This window comes from Molothrus aeneus, chromosome 13, assembly GCF_037042795.1.
Source record: "Molothrus aeneus isolate 106 chromosome 13, BPBGC_Maene_1.0, whole genome shotgun sequence".
Classification (NCBI taxonomy): domain Eukaryota; kingdom Metazoa; phylum Chordata; class Aves; order Passeriformes; family Icteridae; genus Molothrus; species Molothrus aeneus.
In genome coordinates, this window is record NC_089658.1 from 13,245,246 (window position 1) to 13,263,045 (window position 17,800).

The following is a 17,800-nucleotide window of genomic DNA, read 5'->3' on the forward strand; positions in this document are numbered from 1 at the left end:
TTTTTTCAGCTCTACTCTCCCCCTGTAAAGCCTTTTCCTAGGCAGGTGTGTGTCATTGTGGGGGCACGGCGCACACACACCCCTAACACTCCTGGACTGGAGGGGATTATCCAAAAGAGTGAAAGCAGCCAGGGCTTTAACCCCAGCATCTGTAGTCACGTTTATCCTTGAAGTAAATGCTCCAGCAGTGACATAATTGAGGGCTGTCCTGGCTGCTCAGCATATGTCTGCAGGGGTCATTCATCCTTTCTGACACTGCAGAACATTAGTGGTTTTTAGACTCACTTTCTCCTTCCGTCCTTCCGCTTGTGGCTAACCCTAATGGAGAGCTGGTGGCTAGAGACTCCTCTAGGAAAACTGGCCTGTTTGGAGAGTTGACTGTCTTGGAGCAGTCCTAAGTTAGGGCAAAACCAGGCAGATGTGTCCTACTGGGTGCTGGGTTTGTGCAATGGCCCCAGCGGGGCTGGTTGGGGTGGAGGGTCTGGCTGGCTGCAGGAAGGGGAGCAGAAGGCAACTGGTGATATCTGTGATGGCCACTTAGTGCTCGAGGGCTCTAATGGCATCTGGGAACCAGGTTCCTGTGTTTGTGGGTTTGCTTATTTATTTATGCTCCTGACTAAATAAAGTAGGGAGGAAGAATTTTAACACAGTGGTTGAATTGCATGGGACTGCAGCAGCTCTGTCCTACTCAAGGGCATCCAGGCAACTTGATAGAGAATGGAGGGAACTTCAATGCACAGAAAGTCTTAGGTGGAAAAATAGAGAAGAGAATGCAAAGCTTGATTCCTTCAAATTTTTAAAATTTATCTTGTTTTCCAGCAGAATCCTGCAGCCCAACCCCAGCCTCACCATTTGCACATCACATTTTATTTATTCCCCTTCCTGCTGCCACTGCTGCTCCCCCATGACAGCAGTGCTGAGGTGCTGTCACTGTCCTCTCCTGTGCCTGTCCCTTTGGGGCTGTTGCCACCATCTGCAGCCTCTCCCCTGCTTGCCACACCAGCTTTGGGCAGGGATGCTTGAGGCAGGCACAGAAAGGAGATGTCCATGGCAACTTCCCCTAGTTTAGGTCTCAATAAGTTTAGCCAAGACCATCCTTGTCCCCAGTGTGTCCCTACAGTGCTCTGACTGATGGAGGGTGGGGGGTTCAGGTTGGGGTTTGCCCTGCTGTGAAATGCAGGGTTTCATTCAGCAGTGCCAGAGCTGGCACAGCTTTCCCACCGGCGCTGATGGGTTTAATCACATCATTAGTAGGTGTGACACTGCAGCCTCCGATGATGAGCTCTTTATTCTAACACAGCTTTCAGCGTGTTTATCTGAGATACCATCTGTGCCTGCACTGCCTTCATTAGGAGAGAAAGCCTCTGTATCTTCTGACATTGGTCTGTATTTCTGTGATGTTTCCCTGCTGAGAAACCACTGTTCAACTAGAGGGTGAGAACCCACACCTGAAGGAAAGCAATATTACCCAAAATGCCTAAATAGGCCAAATAGACCATTAGGAAGTGCGCTGTTTGGAGGAATCCTCAACTGGTACACAAAACTGGCTACAAGAAATGATCCAGCTGTTTTATTCCTGAAAAATTTTCATCTTGGTAAAGCATTTATGCCCCATGCTTAATCTAAAGTGCTGTAAGTTTTCAGGCGAGCAAAGAACAGATTTTAATTTTTAAAATACTTTCTATTTTTGTACCTCCATACCATGCTTGCACATAGAAGTTTTTGGGTTGCTTGTCCAGGTTTTAGATACAAAATCATTAAGATTTGTGGGTGCAGATCTGAGTATCTAGCCTTCCCCCTTAAAAACTCCATGGTATATGTTGTATATATTATTAACTCTATACAATATATGCAGCTATATATTTTTGCAGCTGTCGATTGATCAACAAAGTGGCAGCATGGTGTGCTCATGGTGTTCTACTGCTCTTGACAAGATTCACAAAACACAAACCAGGCAGGAGCTGCCACATCACAGTCTATCTACACATAGAAAAAGGGAATGCTTCCATAGAGAGGTGGCATGCCCTGGCTTGTATCAGTTTTCTGTCTGCATGCTGCCAGGCCGATGCTCAGAGAATCTGACATTAACAAAAAGTAGATTTCCAAACAATCTTGCCTAATGAATTTTGAATATTATTATGATTAATGCTAAGGCAGTTGAACTGATTATCCAGTATCCAGAAGTAATGGAGCCTTATCTACATCTTGTGTAGTCCTCAGTCAGGAATGGCTTTGGCTGCAGACAAAGATGAGTGTTGTTGGTTACCCAGAGGGGAGGCACTGGCAGGACAGAGATGGAAGGGAGATGATGAGATACCCATCTGAAAGCATTTCAGCACGGAGTGATCACACATGCAGGTTCTTTATTGCTGCTATTTCCTAAGCTACATTTCTCAGGCCATTTTCAGACTTGACTTTTTTACCATCAGGTTAAGATTTATTGGGCAAATATTTTTCCTCCTTCCCAAAGCCAGAAATTGGGTTGATTTTCATTCTCTGCATCACCAAAAGAACAGAATCCTGATGGATGTGTTTCTTGCATCATGATGGTTTAACTTGACTTCTATCCTATTAGCTTTTGAGCTATTAAACATCTTTTGTAGCATTACCAGCGAAATGATAATGCAGATCATCCATGGACAGCTTCTGTTGGCACAAGCAGTCTTTGCAGACTCCAGATCCCCCTTAAAGCTGGACCCAGCAGAGAGCTGCATAGTCTCATGAGTATTACATGTCTCTGAGCTGGCCTGTCCTAAGAAAGTGTGTTCTGATGGAAGGGTCTCCAGCCTTATGAAGACAGCTGATAAATCTGTGAGGTGCCTGACAAACTATCTGGAGGCTGTAGTTTGAATAGCTTTTGGTGGCATTCCCAGCCTCTGCTGTTATCTGGGCAGTGACCATGGGAAAGGTAGCTTTTGATCAGCTGTGATGTGTGCCCATCATGTTGTGTCTGTGATGCAGAGGACTTCAGAGGCCACCACTGGCACACACAGGTCCACAGCTGCCCTGTGCCCACCCACAGCTGAGCAGGGAACTCCAGACTCTCCTGGAGAGCTGACCAGAGAATCCTCCCCCAGGGCTTTGCTCTCTGAGTTCCCAGTGTGGGGCTGTGTCATTCTGGGCCACCAGAAGCTCTCAGTAGGTGGCCCAGGGAATCAGTTTGGCCATGTCTCCTCCACCTGGGAAGGCTCTGGCAGCAATCTTTAGGAGAAGGGTTCAGGACCTGCTAGGAGCTGGTGCTGCCCTTGCTGACCTTTTTACTACAGGTTTTACAAACTACAGCTCCTCTGCTCCCATAGCCCCCCCGGCTGGATAAGGCATGGGGTGGGGTTTCTCACAGTTCATATCCTGGTGTTGGAGATCATGGCTTTTGGAGCTTTTACTCAGATGAACATGGAACTGGCCATCCCTCTGCAGGCTGGTTGTGCAGCTGTTTGCAAGCAGTGAGTGCAGATGCTTTGAGTGTTGGGAAGAAAAGGTGAAGAGTGAGTTGTAGTAAGGTGCACACCAAGCAGATTACTGGCAAACACAATTAAAAATATATGTGCAATTTCTCCTCTGTTTCCCTTGTCTTAGCCATCTTCTGCATTACCTCTGGCATTTTTAGACAGTAGATAATATGGCTGAGAGGACTCTTGGGCACAGGCAGCTCTTAGAGCAGCAGTGATTTATCTCAGACCATTTTGAGGTAGAAGAATTTACCTCTAGCTACAGCCACCCCTCCATGTCTGCCCTCCCTCATTTGCATAAGTAATTGGCAGCTTGTTAATGGCTCATTAGGAATGCTGAAAACCGTGGGATTAAAACACACTCAGTGGAGCAGAGATGAGGGGTAGGGGGGGAAAGGTTGCTGTCCCTGCTTGCAAATTACACTGCTTGATTCAACGTGATTCAGAATTACAGGTCATAAAGCAACTAGATTGTTAAATGAAGTAAGAAAAAACAATGCCAATGGCAGGTTTTATTTTTAGACTCATGTTTAAACACAGTATGTGCATCTAGGGGGAACAAACAGTCCCTTGCCAAACAGTCCTACTGACAGCAGGAAGCTCTCACCCCTGTCTCGGTTTCACATTAACCCTGCCTGGTCAGTGTTTCCTGCTCCTGAACCAGTCCATCTGGCTCCTTACATCACCTCGTGGCAGGGACATTTGGTTCCTTTTCCCATGTTCTCTCTGGGTAAATCCAACCTTCTCACCTCTAGCAGCAGGCAACCAGCATGTTCCTTTCCTTGGGCACGACTGGGACACCCAGCACAGCTCCATGCAAGTAGGAGAAACAGCTCCAGGTTGCTTTGTGTGTTCTGTACATCTCAAAAATCCCTAGAAAACTGCTGTGAGATGTCTTTGGTTGCTGACACGCAGGGAGGCAGGCAGGTAGCCTTTTGCTGTGGCACTGCCAGAGCCTGCAATGCAGGAGATGGTTGGTGTTGCCAGTGAGAATTGTCAGAGGACCACATCTGCTGTTCCTGGAGAGTGGGGCGTGCTGAGGACACAGCCAAGTCAGTTGAAAAGTTTGATGGAAGCTGTTTGCTGACTGTTTAATCTCCCTTTCAGCACTGGCTATGGCAGCAGTGACTGCAAAGACACAAGAGGTGAAGGCAAGGACAGGGTTATGATGGCTTTTGAGTCACTTTGAGGAGGCTCAGCCCGTGGGCTGGGGCAGCCACAGCACACCATGCCTTTCCATCAGGAGAACACCCTGGGGATTTTTGGAGGCCAAGGTGATTCTGGCAATGGTTCAGTCTCAGCTACAGCTAGGATCCTTCTTCCTGGATAAGCTGAAAGGAAATTACAGATAAAACACTTGGGAATCACATCCAGTCATAATTTGCAGTTAAATTCAGCAACTTCTGATCTAAACTTGGGTACTTAAGAGCCTACTAAGGTGACAGTTGAAACCATGAAGTGGGGACAGCTAAGGTTCAGCAAAGCTCAGCTCTGTCTGGCATGTCAGAGTTAATCCCTCTGCTTTGTAAAAGGTGCCCAGGAATCTGTCAGGACTCACAGAGGCAAAATACTGGCACATCTGAAAAATTTCTCAGTGCAGCTGGATCCAGGCTGAGGGCAAGGAAGGAGTGTGTTCTCCTGGAACCCCAGCCAGCAGCATGTGCTGCTCTTTGCATCACCCTGAGAAGTCACCTCCTTGTGCCCCAACCTGAACTGACAAACATTGACTCACAAAGGCACAATCTACATCAGCTTTGTTTGTTGTTCTCCAAGAGCTCAACTTAGCCAAACAGAGCAGCTTTTCCTCCTTCTTGCTTTCATTGCTTTTTTTTTTTTTCTGCCCTTACATCCTCTCAGATGACCCTGAGAGCCACCTGTGGCTCTTATTCATACAAGGCTGTCCAGAGCTGCTGAATTAACAGCACATCCTGCTTGCAGCAGGAATCAGCATGTCCTGATGGGGACTTACAGCTGGCTGCTGGGGAAGGCTCAGAGCTGCATCACCCAGCTCCTTCAGTTGAGCTCTAAAGGACATAAGATTTACTGTGGTCCAGGCTGGGATGGCATCCAGGCCTGCAGGGAAAGAAGATCCCAGGTCACCCCTTCCTACAGCAGCAGGAACAGAGATGGCAATCAGAGAATGTGTGTCTTATCACTAGGTTGAGTGGAATTTCCTGGAGAGGAATGGTGCCAAGGTCTCCACAACTGCTATGTGATTCTGTACAAGCTCAAATGTCTCTGCTTCCTGCACAAAAATGGAAAGTTCAAATAATGCTGCATGATGCAAAGACGTCTACAGTGGTTCTTGTGATCTTCCCAAGGCAGGAGCAGAGCCTCCATCAAGTGTGCCAGGAGCAGGAGGAAAGGTGTCAAATGACCTTGGAAAGCAAATGTCAAATGACCAAGGAAAACAGAAGCACTGGGTTTTTGTTGTTGTTGTTGTTGTTTGTTTCTTTCTTTCTTTCTTTGGTTGGTTTGGTTTTTATTTCAACGTTGCAAAGGAAACTGCACAAAAACAAAAATAAGACACAGGCTAAGAACATGCAGGAGACAAATCCCGTTCTGAGCTGAGATCCAAGGAGGTGCCTTCCAGCTGTGGGTGTAGAAAAGATGGCTCAGTAGTTCCCCTTTGAATGCTGCTTTCGACTACAGCCCTGATATGTGAGCTGGGAAGGGGGAAAACAGTGTTTCCCACCAAAAGCTGCCTTTAATGTGCTAGTATCTGTATTCCCACCAGTCCTAAATTTGCATGAGGGTTTTTCAGCCCTACTCTGGTTTTGATTTCCAGGTTATCTCTGCTGGTGGCCCAAACTGTGGATTTATTGCACAGTCTTTGCTGAACACTGCTGCTCCACTACCTGCTGCTGTACTGCCAGACTCACCAGGGGATAACATGTCATCTTTTCCTTTCCTAATCAGCTGGATGTCATTCAGGAAGCTGGGACAAGGAGAACTTTTCCCCCAGACACCAGCTTTCCTTGGTAGCAGACAAACCTCAAGCCTTATAATACTACATGTACATAGAACTTATATAGCTTTACATCCTCAAAGTGCTGTACCAGCATTAAGTAATTATGTCTCTCCCTAATGGCCATTAATGCTGGCCTTTCATGAACCTCCCCCAGCTCCCTGAGGTTCATATCTAATCCAGCAATAAGCTGCTCAGAGGGAGGGGCTGGATATCTTGCAAGTCCAAGGTTTTGGATGTGTAATGAGGCTTCAGAGCAGGGGCCAGGTGCCCTGGAGTATCAGAAACACAGAGCTGTGGACCAGGTCATGACCCTGGGAGCATCCACTGGAAAGGGATGGAATCAAGTAGGTGATACTGTGATCTTGAAATGGAGAGGAAGAAAACTTTGGCTGCTCAGAGGATGTGCACTGATTGCTCTATTTATTACCAGGATAGCATTGTGAAGAGAAAGAGCAGAGCAGTGGGAATAGCGTGTCAGTGTGGGCATGGGGAGTTGATCTAGGGAGAGAAAGTTAGCTAAAAATGTCAAACAAAGCTAGACAGCCATGGCAATGGGATAAAGAGGCCAGTCTGCAGATCTGTGAAGCATTAAAATAACAAGGCAAAAGGGCAAGCTTGGCAGCATCATAGGATTTAAAGAGAGGAGCAGAAGAGGATTTACTTGTCTTATTTGCTTGCAAGCAGAGCCCTCTTCCAAGCTATGGAGTGTCTCCAGGGGAGATGTTGTAATGCCACTGTTTCAGGACATTTTACCCTTGGGGAAGGGGAGGCTCCCTGTTAGCAGGGCTCTCCTTGCCCTAGCTCCCAAATGGAGAAGATGGTGTCGGAAGAGGACATGGCTGTTTCAGAGAAGTCCCAGAAGTAGCACCTCTTAACAAACACCAGTTCTGCATGATCACTTATTTCTGAAGCCTGCTAGACCCAGCTCTGAGCAAGCAGAGGCTGAAATAAACTTTCACCTTCTCCCTAAAGGCATGGTAATGATTCTTGCCAAAGCCAAGGCTATGCCTTGTAAGCAGGCTTTGCAAAAGAAGAAAACAGCACCCATTTTTTCAGCCTGATTTAATAGCATCATTTTGGTTTTATGCTCCTGGCAATGGCTGGTCCTGTAAAACAAGTGTGTAGCTGTGGGAATCACGTGCCAGTCTACAGTGGCAGAACACAGCTCACAATCACTACATGTTGTGCAAAGGATTTCTGTCACCCTGGACACACTCTGCTTCCTGTGGCATCACTGGCGCAATCCCTCTGTGCTCAGCTCTAAATCATTTTGCTACATCATCAAATAACAGGGTATGGCTGACTGCAGGCCAGGAGGACTTGGTGTTCATTTTCTGCACAGCTTCAGAGCAGGGCCTTCCCCTGCCCTTCCTGCATCTGTTTTCTCATCTGTGAAATGGGAATTTTAATCCTAATCAGTTTGCAAGGGAAGCAGTAAGGGATAGTCAAAGGCAATCCTTTAAAGGGTAATAGCCAGTCTTATGTGCTGGGTTAGATATTGGAGTGGGTTTATGGTAGAGTTTAATTGATGCCTGTTCTGCTTATGGCTGGTAAGTGCAAGGCTTAATCTTTGCTTTTGAAAATGTGGCACCCTGTTTGAGATGCAAAGGATGCCTCTGCAAGGAACACCTCATCTCTAAGCATAGCTGGGCTGGGTTTTGGGACCCACAAATTTCTGGGCATTGCTTGTTTGAATTTTCGCTCCCAAATTAATTTGATTATTAATTGTTACCAGATTAATTTGTAGTAAAAGCTGTGTCTCACATGGCTAGGAGGAATGCTTTGGCTGTTCCTGAACTTCAACCTATGAGCTAAGCCAAGATTGTGTAGTCACATCCTTGGGACAGCTCTTGGCTGTGTATGTCATTTTGCTGGCAGGTCGTCACCAGAGTGTGTCTAGAGGTGACCAAAGCCCTTGACTTTATTTTAGCTTTATTTTAGTGCTTAGAGATGGCACTACTGGCTTCTCTGCTCTGTTTCCAGGGCCAGACCCTTGAGTGGTGTAAATCAGGATCCTCCCTTTTGAGCAGTGCTGCTGTGATACTGTCTGTGTAAGCTGAGGGTCTGGTTCACACATTCTGAGCTGCTCTGAGATCTCTTCAAAAGGGAGTTGACTGTGCTCCGTGTGTTGTACTGCCTGTAATCACAAATGATCTTGCAAGATTCAGGATATTGCAAGCGTAGAGAGCTTTTCAGCAAGTAATCATTTTGAGATTGCTGGAAAACTGAAGAGTTAGTGCTACTTAAAGGAGAATAAAATAAGCATTAGCACAAAACAGTTTTTGCAACAATCAAGTTTGGTGTATGTCCTGTTCTGCTCATTACATTTCCTCAGAGCCCTTTGCAAGAAGGGGAAGCAACCTGTAAAAGCTGGGAATGTAGAAAAGAACTAAATTTGCGGCCAGGGTTTTGAAGGAACAAACAAAGAAAAACATATTTCCATTTCCATTACAGAAGAACATTCTTGGGAGTTCAGAGCAGCAAGCTGAGAACACACCAGCCAAGCCACCTCAAAACAGGAGGTGTGGAGCTGCAATGATCTTTTTATCCTCAAGCATCTGCACTTAGGAAAGAAAGATCTTCCTGAGACTTTTAAAAATCCTCTTTTTTGAGGGAGGGTCTGTTTCAGAGTAAGGGAAAGGGCTGGTTTGCAGCCCTCTGAATACAACCCTTCAAACCTGAGTTTAAACTCTTCCGAGAGAAATCTGAACCACTCCATGCAGAAAGCCAGTGGAGCATCCTACCCCTTTCACACCCCATTCCAACACACCTCCCTCTTGCTTCCAAGCACTGCAATGTCCCTGTACTGACCCTTCCCCACACCAGCTCTGCTTCAATCAGTCAAAGAGACCTGTGGAAAAACCGGCAGCTCAGAGGAGAGCTTTTGTTTGTAGAAGAAATGTTTTCATCTGAGCGAGCACAACAATCTCATTACTTGGAATTGGCACACATATGCTGGAATCCTAGACAGCAGACACTGTCTCCCCTCATCCTTCGTAGGACCAGAAAGATTTCTGCCTGTTTGATTCAGCTGCAGTGCTACAAAGTTATTAGCATTGCTTTTTTGGTGTCCCTAATGAGACAAGCATCTTCCAAGCAGCTTCACAAAAGCACTTTTCTCATCACTGCTAAAGCCTTGGACACTTTACCCTCAGCAGAAAAAAGTGTGGAGATTTGCAGCCCTGCTGCTTCCAGCACTGGTTGGTCATAGCAATTAGCTGTTTTCCCACAGATGGACCTTCTTGTGCAGAAAGACAGCACAGAGAAAAACTTGTCCTGCTCAGAGAAACTTATTTAGGAATCTCTAGTGAATCTGAAGGTAAATCCATCCATTTTGGAACTGTTTGCATGTATCCTGCAAGCCTCCTGTGTGCCTGCTGGATTCATGTGCCTCACAGGAGGGCTGACTCTTACCTGAGGAACTGCCTTTCCCTGGCTTGACATACCCCAATTTTATACACCCAGTTCCAAACTCTCCAAAGGGGTTGGCTTTCCTTCCTCCATTAATTGATGGGCATATCCCTGCCTGAAAGAGCCTGTTCTATACCTACAGACCACATTTTGCAGGGTGGTCTTGCAGTTATTTACATAGGAAAAGCAGTCTCTGAAAAGGCTTGTAGCACAGTTTTGTGAGCATAAAACCTTTCATGCAATTAGGTGATGTACAGATGCTTTTAGAGAACCTTTCGAAGAGGGACAGCCCTCATGCTGTATCTCTGGTGGATGCCTTAGAGTACTGAGGCCCTGAAATGCTTTGCTGAGCATTCTTGCTCTGTGTCCAGGTTCACCAGACTGTGGGGCTGGAGTATGTTCTTGGCATTTGGCATTTGATTGCCTTACCAGCCCATTTTGGGTGGAGAGGATGTAATTCATCTTGGTACATTTCACTCCCTGTGCATCATGTTAACCAGGTGGGATTGCTGGGTAAACCCATGAGTGGTGGGGGGGGGACAAGAGCCAGCCCAGCCTTTTGGAACGGTTCCTTGGTGCTGTAGTTCACAGGGAGGCCCTGATTTTGTGCACATCATGTCACAGCTGACATGACAAGGGGTGCTCAGGCACCGGAGCAGGCTCCACAGGGAAGTACTCACTTTCAAGTAGCATTTCGACAATGCTCTCAGGAACATTTGTGTGATTATTGGGGTGTCCTGCATAGGGCCAGGAGCTTGACTCAGTGATCTAATTGTATGACCCCTTCCTCAGGACTGTCACCACTGAGATTTCGCTGTGCCTTTGTCCTCACCCAGGTTGGAGGACACACCATGCTGCCTATCCGCTGGATGCCTCCTGAGAGCATCATGTACAGGAAATTCACCACAGAGAGCGATGTCTGGAGCTTCGGGGTGATCCTCTGGGAGATTTTCACGTATGGGAAGCAGCCCTGGTTCCAGCTCTCAAACACAGAGGTACAACAGTGTTGAGACACCTCAGCTGAAAACTGCATTTTTTGCTGTCTCTCCTTTCCAGGTGGTTTGCAATGAAATTTGTACATGGATGGTCCCCTCCTTGGAACTCCCATGGTGAAGCCATAGGAAAAGTGTCATTTTCTCAGTTTAAGAGCTGGGAAAAACTGAGGCCTGCAGGAATTCAAAGAGCTCTGCCAAAGCCACGTGCTGGCTAATCCTCAGCCCCTTGCTGCTAAGTTCCTGACGTATCTTTCATATCTTATAAACTCTTGGGGTGCTGCCAGAACTGGGGATACCCAGATTACTGCTGGGATCTAAGTCATGCCTTGAATTTCCCTGGTTTCTCCTTTTGCAGCTAAAGCTCACTGCAAGCTCCACTTTGTGAGAAATTGTTTTAAGCTTGATGTATCTCGTGTGGCACGTTTCCTTGGGGTTTTTGCCTTTGGGATATCTATAATATGGTTTGCCCCAGTTCACTGAGGGTGGAACCCATGGAGGTTGTCTGCCCTTGTTATTTCTTTGACTAGCAAAAGTTGCAGCCCACCAGGACAGGGCTGCCCTGTAAAAATGTTGAGGGAAGGCTAGCTGGGATTAACTGGGTGTCACTGCTGAGGTTTGAGGCACATCAGCAGAAATTCATTGGAAAATTTTTGCTTGGAATAGCAGGAGGTATTATAGAAGAGGAAAAAGATGCTTTGACATAGCAGTGTGTGGGAACCTTGAACATTTTTATCCTACTGTGTATCTAATGGATTTCAGAAATTTCACCTTTTGTAATGAAAAATGTGCATTTTCTGCTTTCTGGATACAGATCCCTTAATTAAGTGAGTTGCAGAGATGGCAAATCCAAGGTGTTGCTTTACAGCTCTGATGCTTGCCCATTGGTGTGCTCAATGGGGCCTGACTGTACATCCCAAAGCAGCACACGCAAACATTTTAGAGGCACAAACAACGGAATCGACAGCGACACAAGTTATTTGTCACGCTATTTAATGAGCTGCTCTTGCATTTCCCTGTGAGGGCAAACACAAACACACACAAATGAGCACATGGAGCTTGAACACGGGCAGCAGGCACACTGGAGTGTGACAGCTCAGCTTTGCCCGTTCATTCTGCCTCAGTTTCCTTTGCAGGGCAGTAGGGCTGTAAACAAACACCCTTAATCTTGAGAGTGTATGGGTTTTCTACCATCCCTGGGATAAAATATGATCCCTCCCTTACCTCTTGGTGTATCCACTTCTTTCTGCCTGCTGACCACAGTATCCTGGTGGAATACTCCTGCGGAAGGGAGTCATGTTAGCTCCCATCAGTCTTATTTTTCACAGTTTGTGAAGGGATGGGCAGAGCCTGTGTAGCTGCAGAGGACTGACACCTCCACCAGCTCCTGGATGCTGTGGCATCAGAGCAAATCCCTGTGGTGGTCCAGATGCAGTGCCAGAGCCCCATGGAGAGGCAGAGCCCATGGAGGGACAGGTCAATGCCAAGCTCCTGGCTGCCAGGACTGGATCAGGAGCAAGCACCAGGCTGGCTGAGCATCCCCCCTGCTGGGTGATGGCATCGGCAAGGCTGGGATGCCCACTCCCTCCTGTGCCACCTGCATGGCCTCATACCCCCACAGCATTTTCAGCAGGTTGTTCCAAGGCTGGGAGAAACCCTCTCTGAGCAGAGGAATGAGGCAGGGCACCACTCAGCCAGTCCACTAACTTCTCTCTGTGCCTTTCCTTTGCCCTGGAGAGACAGAGCCCAGCACAGGGCTCCTGTGCACGTCCAGCATGTCTTGGCAGGAACCAGAACTCACCCCCTCCTCCCCATTGTGAGCGTCCAGCAGCTCTGTGGCAATGCAGGCTTCTCTTCATGCTGTGCCTTGCTCTCCTTGCTTTCAGCTGGTCCTAATCTCTGCCCTCTGTATTTATATGCAAACAGCACAGTGATAAGTATCCCTTGAGCTGCGTGGTGGGACCATTACTATTCATAAATGATAAACTCCAAACACCTCTTGCTGGGTGGCTTCCCTCCACACGCTGCCTGGGACTGGTGTTTATCTGCAGAGCGTGGCAGGCTGCTCACACACTGCAATGCTGGGACTCATCAGCCCCAACCGAGGAGGCCAGGCAGTAATAGCAGCTCTCTGGAAACTCATATTTCCCTCTCCTTTTCATTCATTCCTCCAGTAAACAATACACAAAGAGACTCTTAGGGGAGTCCTTTCCAATGGCATCCCTCTGAAGAGACTTTACTGTTATCCAGGACCTCACATTTTTCTCATTAGCAGCACCAATCTGACCCAGAATAGAGTGATAGCACTGTAAATTTTTTTTCTCCTTCACAGATGTGATTTGAAATGAAATTTCATTATTTTAGTTGCTTTTCTGTGTCAGAAAGAGGGAAAGTATGTAGGAAAAGATGCTCTGAACTCTTCCTTCTAAACCTCTCCTGGGCTTTGCAATGGAACGGACTCTTGGTTTTCAGACAAGAAAAATATCATTTCAGCTGTGCAAAATATTGCTGTACTGTGGGGAATTAAGACTTTTTTCCTTCTTCATTTAGCAGGAAAAACTCACATCAAAAATTAAAACCTATTTCATTTGCTTGTGACCTCCTCTTTGGAGAGTGCATTGAGGTAGGTAGTGTCAAACAGGGAAGGTTTTTGAGATCTGAAAAGCCGCAGCTGGAGGCAAACTTTTCATGGTAAAATCATCATTAGCAACAAACAGGTGATCACTGAGGATGTGCAGATCTGAGATTTGGCTTCTCAGTGCTCCCCTTGACTAAATGGTGCCACATCAGCCAAGCAGTATCAGGCACAGGACACCCTCCATAAACTGCCCTGCTGGTATTCAATGTTTCTTTTCTTTCTTTCTTTCTTTCAGGTCATTGAGTGCATTACCCAAGGCCGAGTTTTGGAGAGGCCCCGAGTCTGCCCCAAGGAGGTTTACGACATCATGTTGGGCTGCTGGCAGAGGGAACCTCAGCAAAGGCTCAACATCAAAGAGATCTACAAGATCCTCCATGCTCTGGGCAAGGCCACACCAATCTACCTGGACATCCTTGGCTAGCAGTGGCCACTTGTTGGAAGTCCCTGCTCCTCCCTCCCATCCTTCCTTCCCTCTCCCCCTCCCAAACCCTTTTCCCCTCAGCTCCCAAGCAAACATCTTCATATAAACTCAAGTGCCTGCTACACATACAACACTGAAAACAAAAAAAAGCAAAACAAAAAGCAAACCAACAAAAAACCCACAGAACAACAACCTGTAAAGCAGTTTGGCTTATATATATTTATAGATATCTCTCTCTATATAACTTCCACACCAATACAGAAAGAAGCTGCTGTTACAGAAAATTGTGAGACTATATATATAAAAAAAAAGAAACAAAAAAAGGGAGAAAAAGTACTTAAATATATATATATAATTAAAAAGAAAAAAAAAAAAAGAGAAAGAAAGGAGAAGGTATCTTTCCCCCGAGCAACCAAGCAGTGAAATGTAACCCTGCTGTGAGTATGGTTCGGGCAGCTGGGCAGGGCTCTAGACTGGCTATGGCAGCAATGCCATCCTGGGTAGGAGCTGCAGGAAGAAAGCCTTGCCCTGGTTGTATGATATGCACTGAATGTGTGAAATCAGTCCTCCCTTTTCGTCCTTGCCTCCCTCCCTCCTTGCCAGCCCGCAGGTGATGGGCACAAAGCCAGGGCAGTGCCCCTGGATGAACTCTCTTTTACCACCCCCTTCCTCTTAGTCCCTCCTCATCCCTTTCTGCCTTCCTGCCCTTTTCCTCCCTCCAACATTTCAGGACAATTTTTCTAATTTGCTGATTCTTAAATGTATAGGCTCTAGGCTTTTGAACACACAGTCAAAGGATTGTGGCACCTACGGGTAAAACACACCGGGTAAAACACACATGGGGGAGCAGCCACCCTCCTGCAGGCTGCAGGCTCCTGCCCCAGCCCTCCTCTGCCCCAGCCCTCTGCCAGTGCTGGGAGAGCAGCAGGACCAAAGCAGCTGTGCCTGGGACTCAAGGCGGGGTCCTGGGGACCTGGTCCTGAATCATCCCCAACCCACTCCAGTGTGTGAGACAGGAGTGCTGCTCACCCAGGGCATCACTTTGGAGGAACAGCCCCAGTCCTCCCTGCCCTTATGGCTGTCAGTGGCCATGGGGTTGGTTAGTGGCCATGGGGTTGTTCCCCTGCCCTCAGCTGTCTGCACCAGGGCCAAATTGGCCCCCGGTGTAAACTTTTAGTGAGCAGGGTTGGATCCTTGCTCTCCTCATGGGGGAAAGGCTACAGGGTGCAGACAGCTGGGAACAGGCCTGCAACCCTGCTGGGCATTCGGTGGGGTCAGCATATCCCAGTGCTCTTCCCCCCCTCATCCTCTCCCCTTCCCCATTCCTGCCCCATGCCTCAGCCCAAGCCTCAGGCACAAGCCAGCGGGGGACAGGGAGGGGGACCAGGCTCGTGAGATGGCTGGGAACCTACCAACACCTGCCTGCAGCTCCCTTGCCATTCTCCTCACGTCCCCATCCCCTGAAAGGATTGATGCATCTGCCTTTGAGCTGTTGTGAAATGCAGAGGCTGAAGAATAGCTCCACAGGCAGCCCCGGGAGGAGGGGGGAAGGAGGGGAAGGTGCCTCCAGGAGCAGACGGCTCAGCGGATGGCCACAGCGGCCAGCCTTGCATCTCAATGAGGAGAAAGGCCTGACAGGCAGCAGCAGGGCGTGCTGGGGACAGCCAGGGAGAGACAGCAGCATCCTCAGTGTGGCTGATCTCCCCGGAGCAGAAAATAATCCTGGCCTGGGGAAATACTCAGTCAGATGCTGGATCCTGCTTGTCCGGAGTGGGCTGAGAATGCAAAACCTTTCTGGGCCTTTTTTTCATATGGGTAATGGAGGATGAGGGGGAACCTCAGCTTGGCAGCTGCTCTCAGGAGGCAGGGAACGGGTGGCACAGGCATTGTCAAGGCGATTTTGAGAAGGCAACAACTGCCAGCACAAAAATAGCCTGCTCGGATGTGGCACTTGTGGAAGGCAATGCAGATGGGAGAAGAGGGGACAGAGAAGAGATCTTGGTTCCTTCCCCATGGCCAGAGTAATATTCATGTCCAGGATGCAAGGGGAGCTAGGTGGCTTGCTATGGCTTGCACTGAAAGGGAAGATCTTGCATCCTCTCCCTATTCCCCATGTCTCCTGACAATCAATATCTCTCACTCATGGCAGTGGCATGGCCTGTCTGATGGTTTCAGATAGAGGCAGGAGACACTGCTAAAGGAGGATTGTGGTGGCAACAGCAGCTGTAGGTTTATTCTGTGTCTGTGTAATGAGCAGTGAGAGCCTGGGGTGGGAGATGGTGGGTGGCAGTAGCCACGTGGGAGTGAGGACACAACTTTCCTCTGCCTGTTAGAGAGATCTGGGCTAGTGGGACAGACTCGTGCCCATGGGGCCTGGACAGACTGCCACTGAACAGGCGCCAGGTGCTCACAGCATCACCAGTGATGGCATGGTCATGGAAAGGCTTTGGGTCAGCACCAGGACTCCACACGTAGGAACGCTGTACCATGCTGCCTCTCCATAGCAGGACCTTGCTCTTTTGGAAGAGGGTATCCTGTCTATTTAGGTCCAACTTTGAAAGGGGAAAAGACTGGTTAAAAAGTTGCTGGCCCCAGCCTGGTTCCCTTTTTCTGCAGTCTGCTTGGCTGAAAGGGTTGGAGATTCAGCACAGGGAGAGAACAAGCATGGCTACTAATTGTCCAGCATCTCCAGAAGAAAACCCTTTCCTGGAGCAGCCTGTCTCTTACCCCAAGTGGTTTCTTGCTCTGGTGGCTCCCAGGCAGTGTGCCAGGTTGTGCAAGGCCACAGTTATGTCCACCCCTCTCTCTCACTCCCACGTTGTCATTTATTTTTTGGCTTTTACACTACAAAGTCACCTACAGACACTGGTTCCCAGCTGATGAGATTCCCTCCTCACAGCAGCTACATCCTCCCCTCCTCACTTTCCTCCTTCCCCTCTCCCCAGCACCACCACCTTGTCCCCTTCACCACCTCTTTGTACTGGCACAATGACAAGGTGAGCTCAGGAGCCAAGGGTGACACTGAGCCTTGATGCTGCATGTTTAGGATTAGGTGGCCTCTGAAGAGAGCTTATGTGTCCCCAGAAGATGGCAAGTGGCTGAAGAAGGTGGTGAGATGCTCAGGCTCTGGCTGCTTTGCTCTAAGCCCCACCACAGGCAGGGACTGCCTTGGAGAAAAGTCCTTTTATCAGAGTTAATTGTGAACTGTTGCTCAGAAGAGCTGGATAAGCTGCACTTCTGTGCTGTGACATCTGCTCTGTTGCTGCTCTGGCCCCCTTGGCCTGTCATTGTTGGATGGAGATTTGTTGGGAGCAAGGAGAAGATTGCTTTGTGTTCAAAGACATGACAGAAACTGCTGCATCCCTTTTTGGCATGACAGTTCTGGAGGGGAAGAGGGAAAGCAGCTGTGCTGCATTCCTGGTGAACACCCTGAGACCTCGTTTCCAGAACCACCTTTCCTGGAGCAGAAGAAAGCTTCCATCAGCATGGACTGGGGATCTTCCCTGTAGGAAGAGGGTCTCTGCAATGAGGCTATGTGTGAGGAGAAGAAAAGCAGATTTTGGGGGAAATTCTCACACAGTATCAACATCTGAGTGTTTGGAGTCAAAGAGAAATGAGTTCATGCTTCTTTATTTCTCAGAGAGATATTTTGCTATGCCCTGCCTCTACTCAGAGCAGAGAGCTATCTCTGCTGCCTGGGAACACGTCTCACCCAGCTCTGGGGCAAGCCAGGCCAGATTCCCAGCACATCCAGGCAGACCTTCCCACCACCCAGCCCCTTCCATCTGCAGTTTTCTCAAGGGACTTGTGAAAGGGAGCTGGAAGGAACACCAGTCTGAGCACAGCTGAGAAGGGGCCATAGGGTCTTCCCTGTCCCAGCTCCATGCTGCTCCCTAAAAATTAAAACTGTTTGCACCA

General features: G+C 48.2%; 1 protein-coding gene across 2 annotated transcripts in view; it reads left to right on the forward strand.

The window, feature by feature from the left end:
- The window catches only part of NTRK3 (neurotrophic receptor tyrosine kinase 3), a 203,869-nt gene extending 189,692 nt beyond the window's left edge, over window positions 1–14,177 (forward strand). For both annotated transcript variants that reach the window (XM_066558506.1, XM_066558507.1), the window contains 2 exons: window positions 10,668–10,826; window positions 13,697–14,177. In XM_066558506.1, the coding sequence (XP_066414603.1) occupies window positions 10,668–10,826; window positions 13,697–13,882 (345 nt within the window). In that variant the 3' untranslated portion in view covers window positions 13,883–14,177. The remainder of the gene's footprint in view (window positions 1–10,667; window positions 10,827–13,696) is intronic.
- The last annotated feature ends 3,623 nt before the right edge of the window (window positions 14,178–17,800 follow it).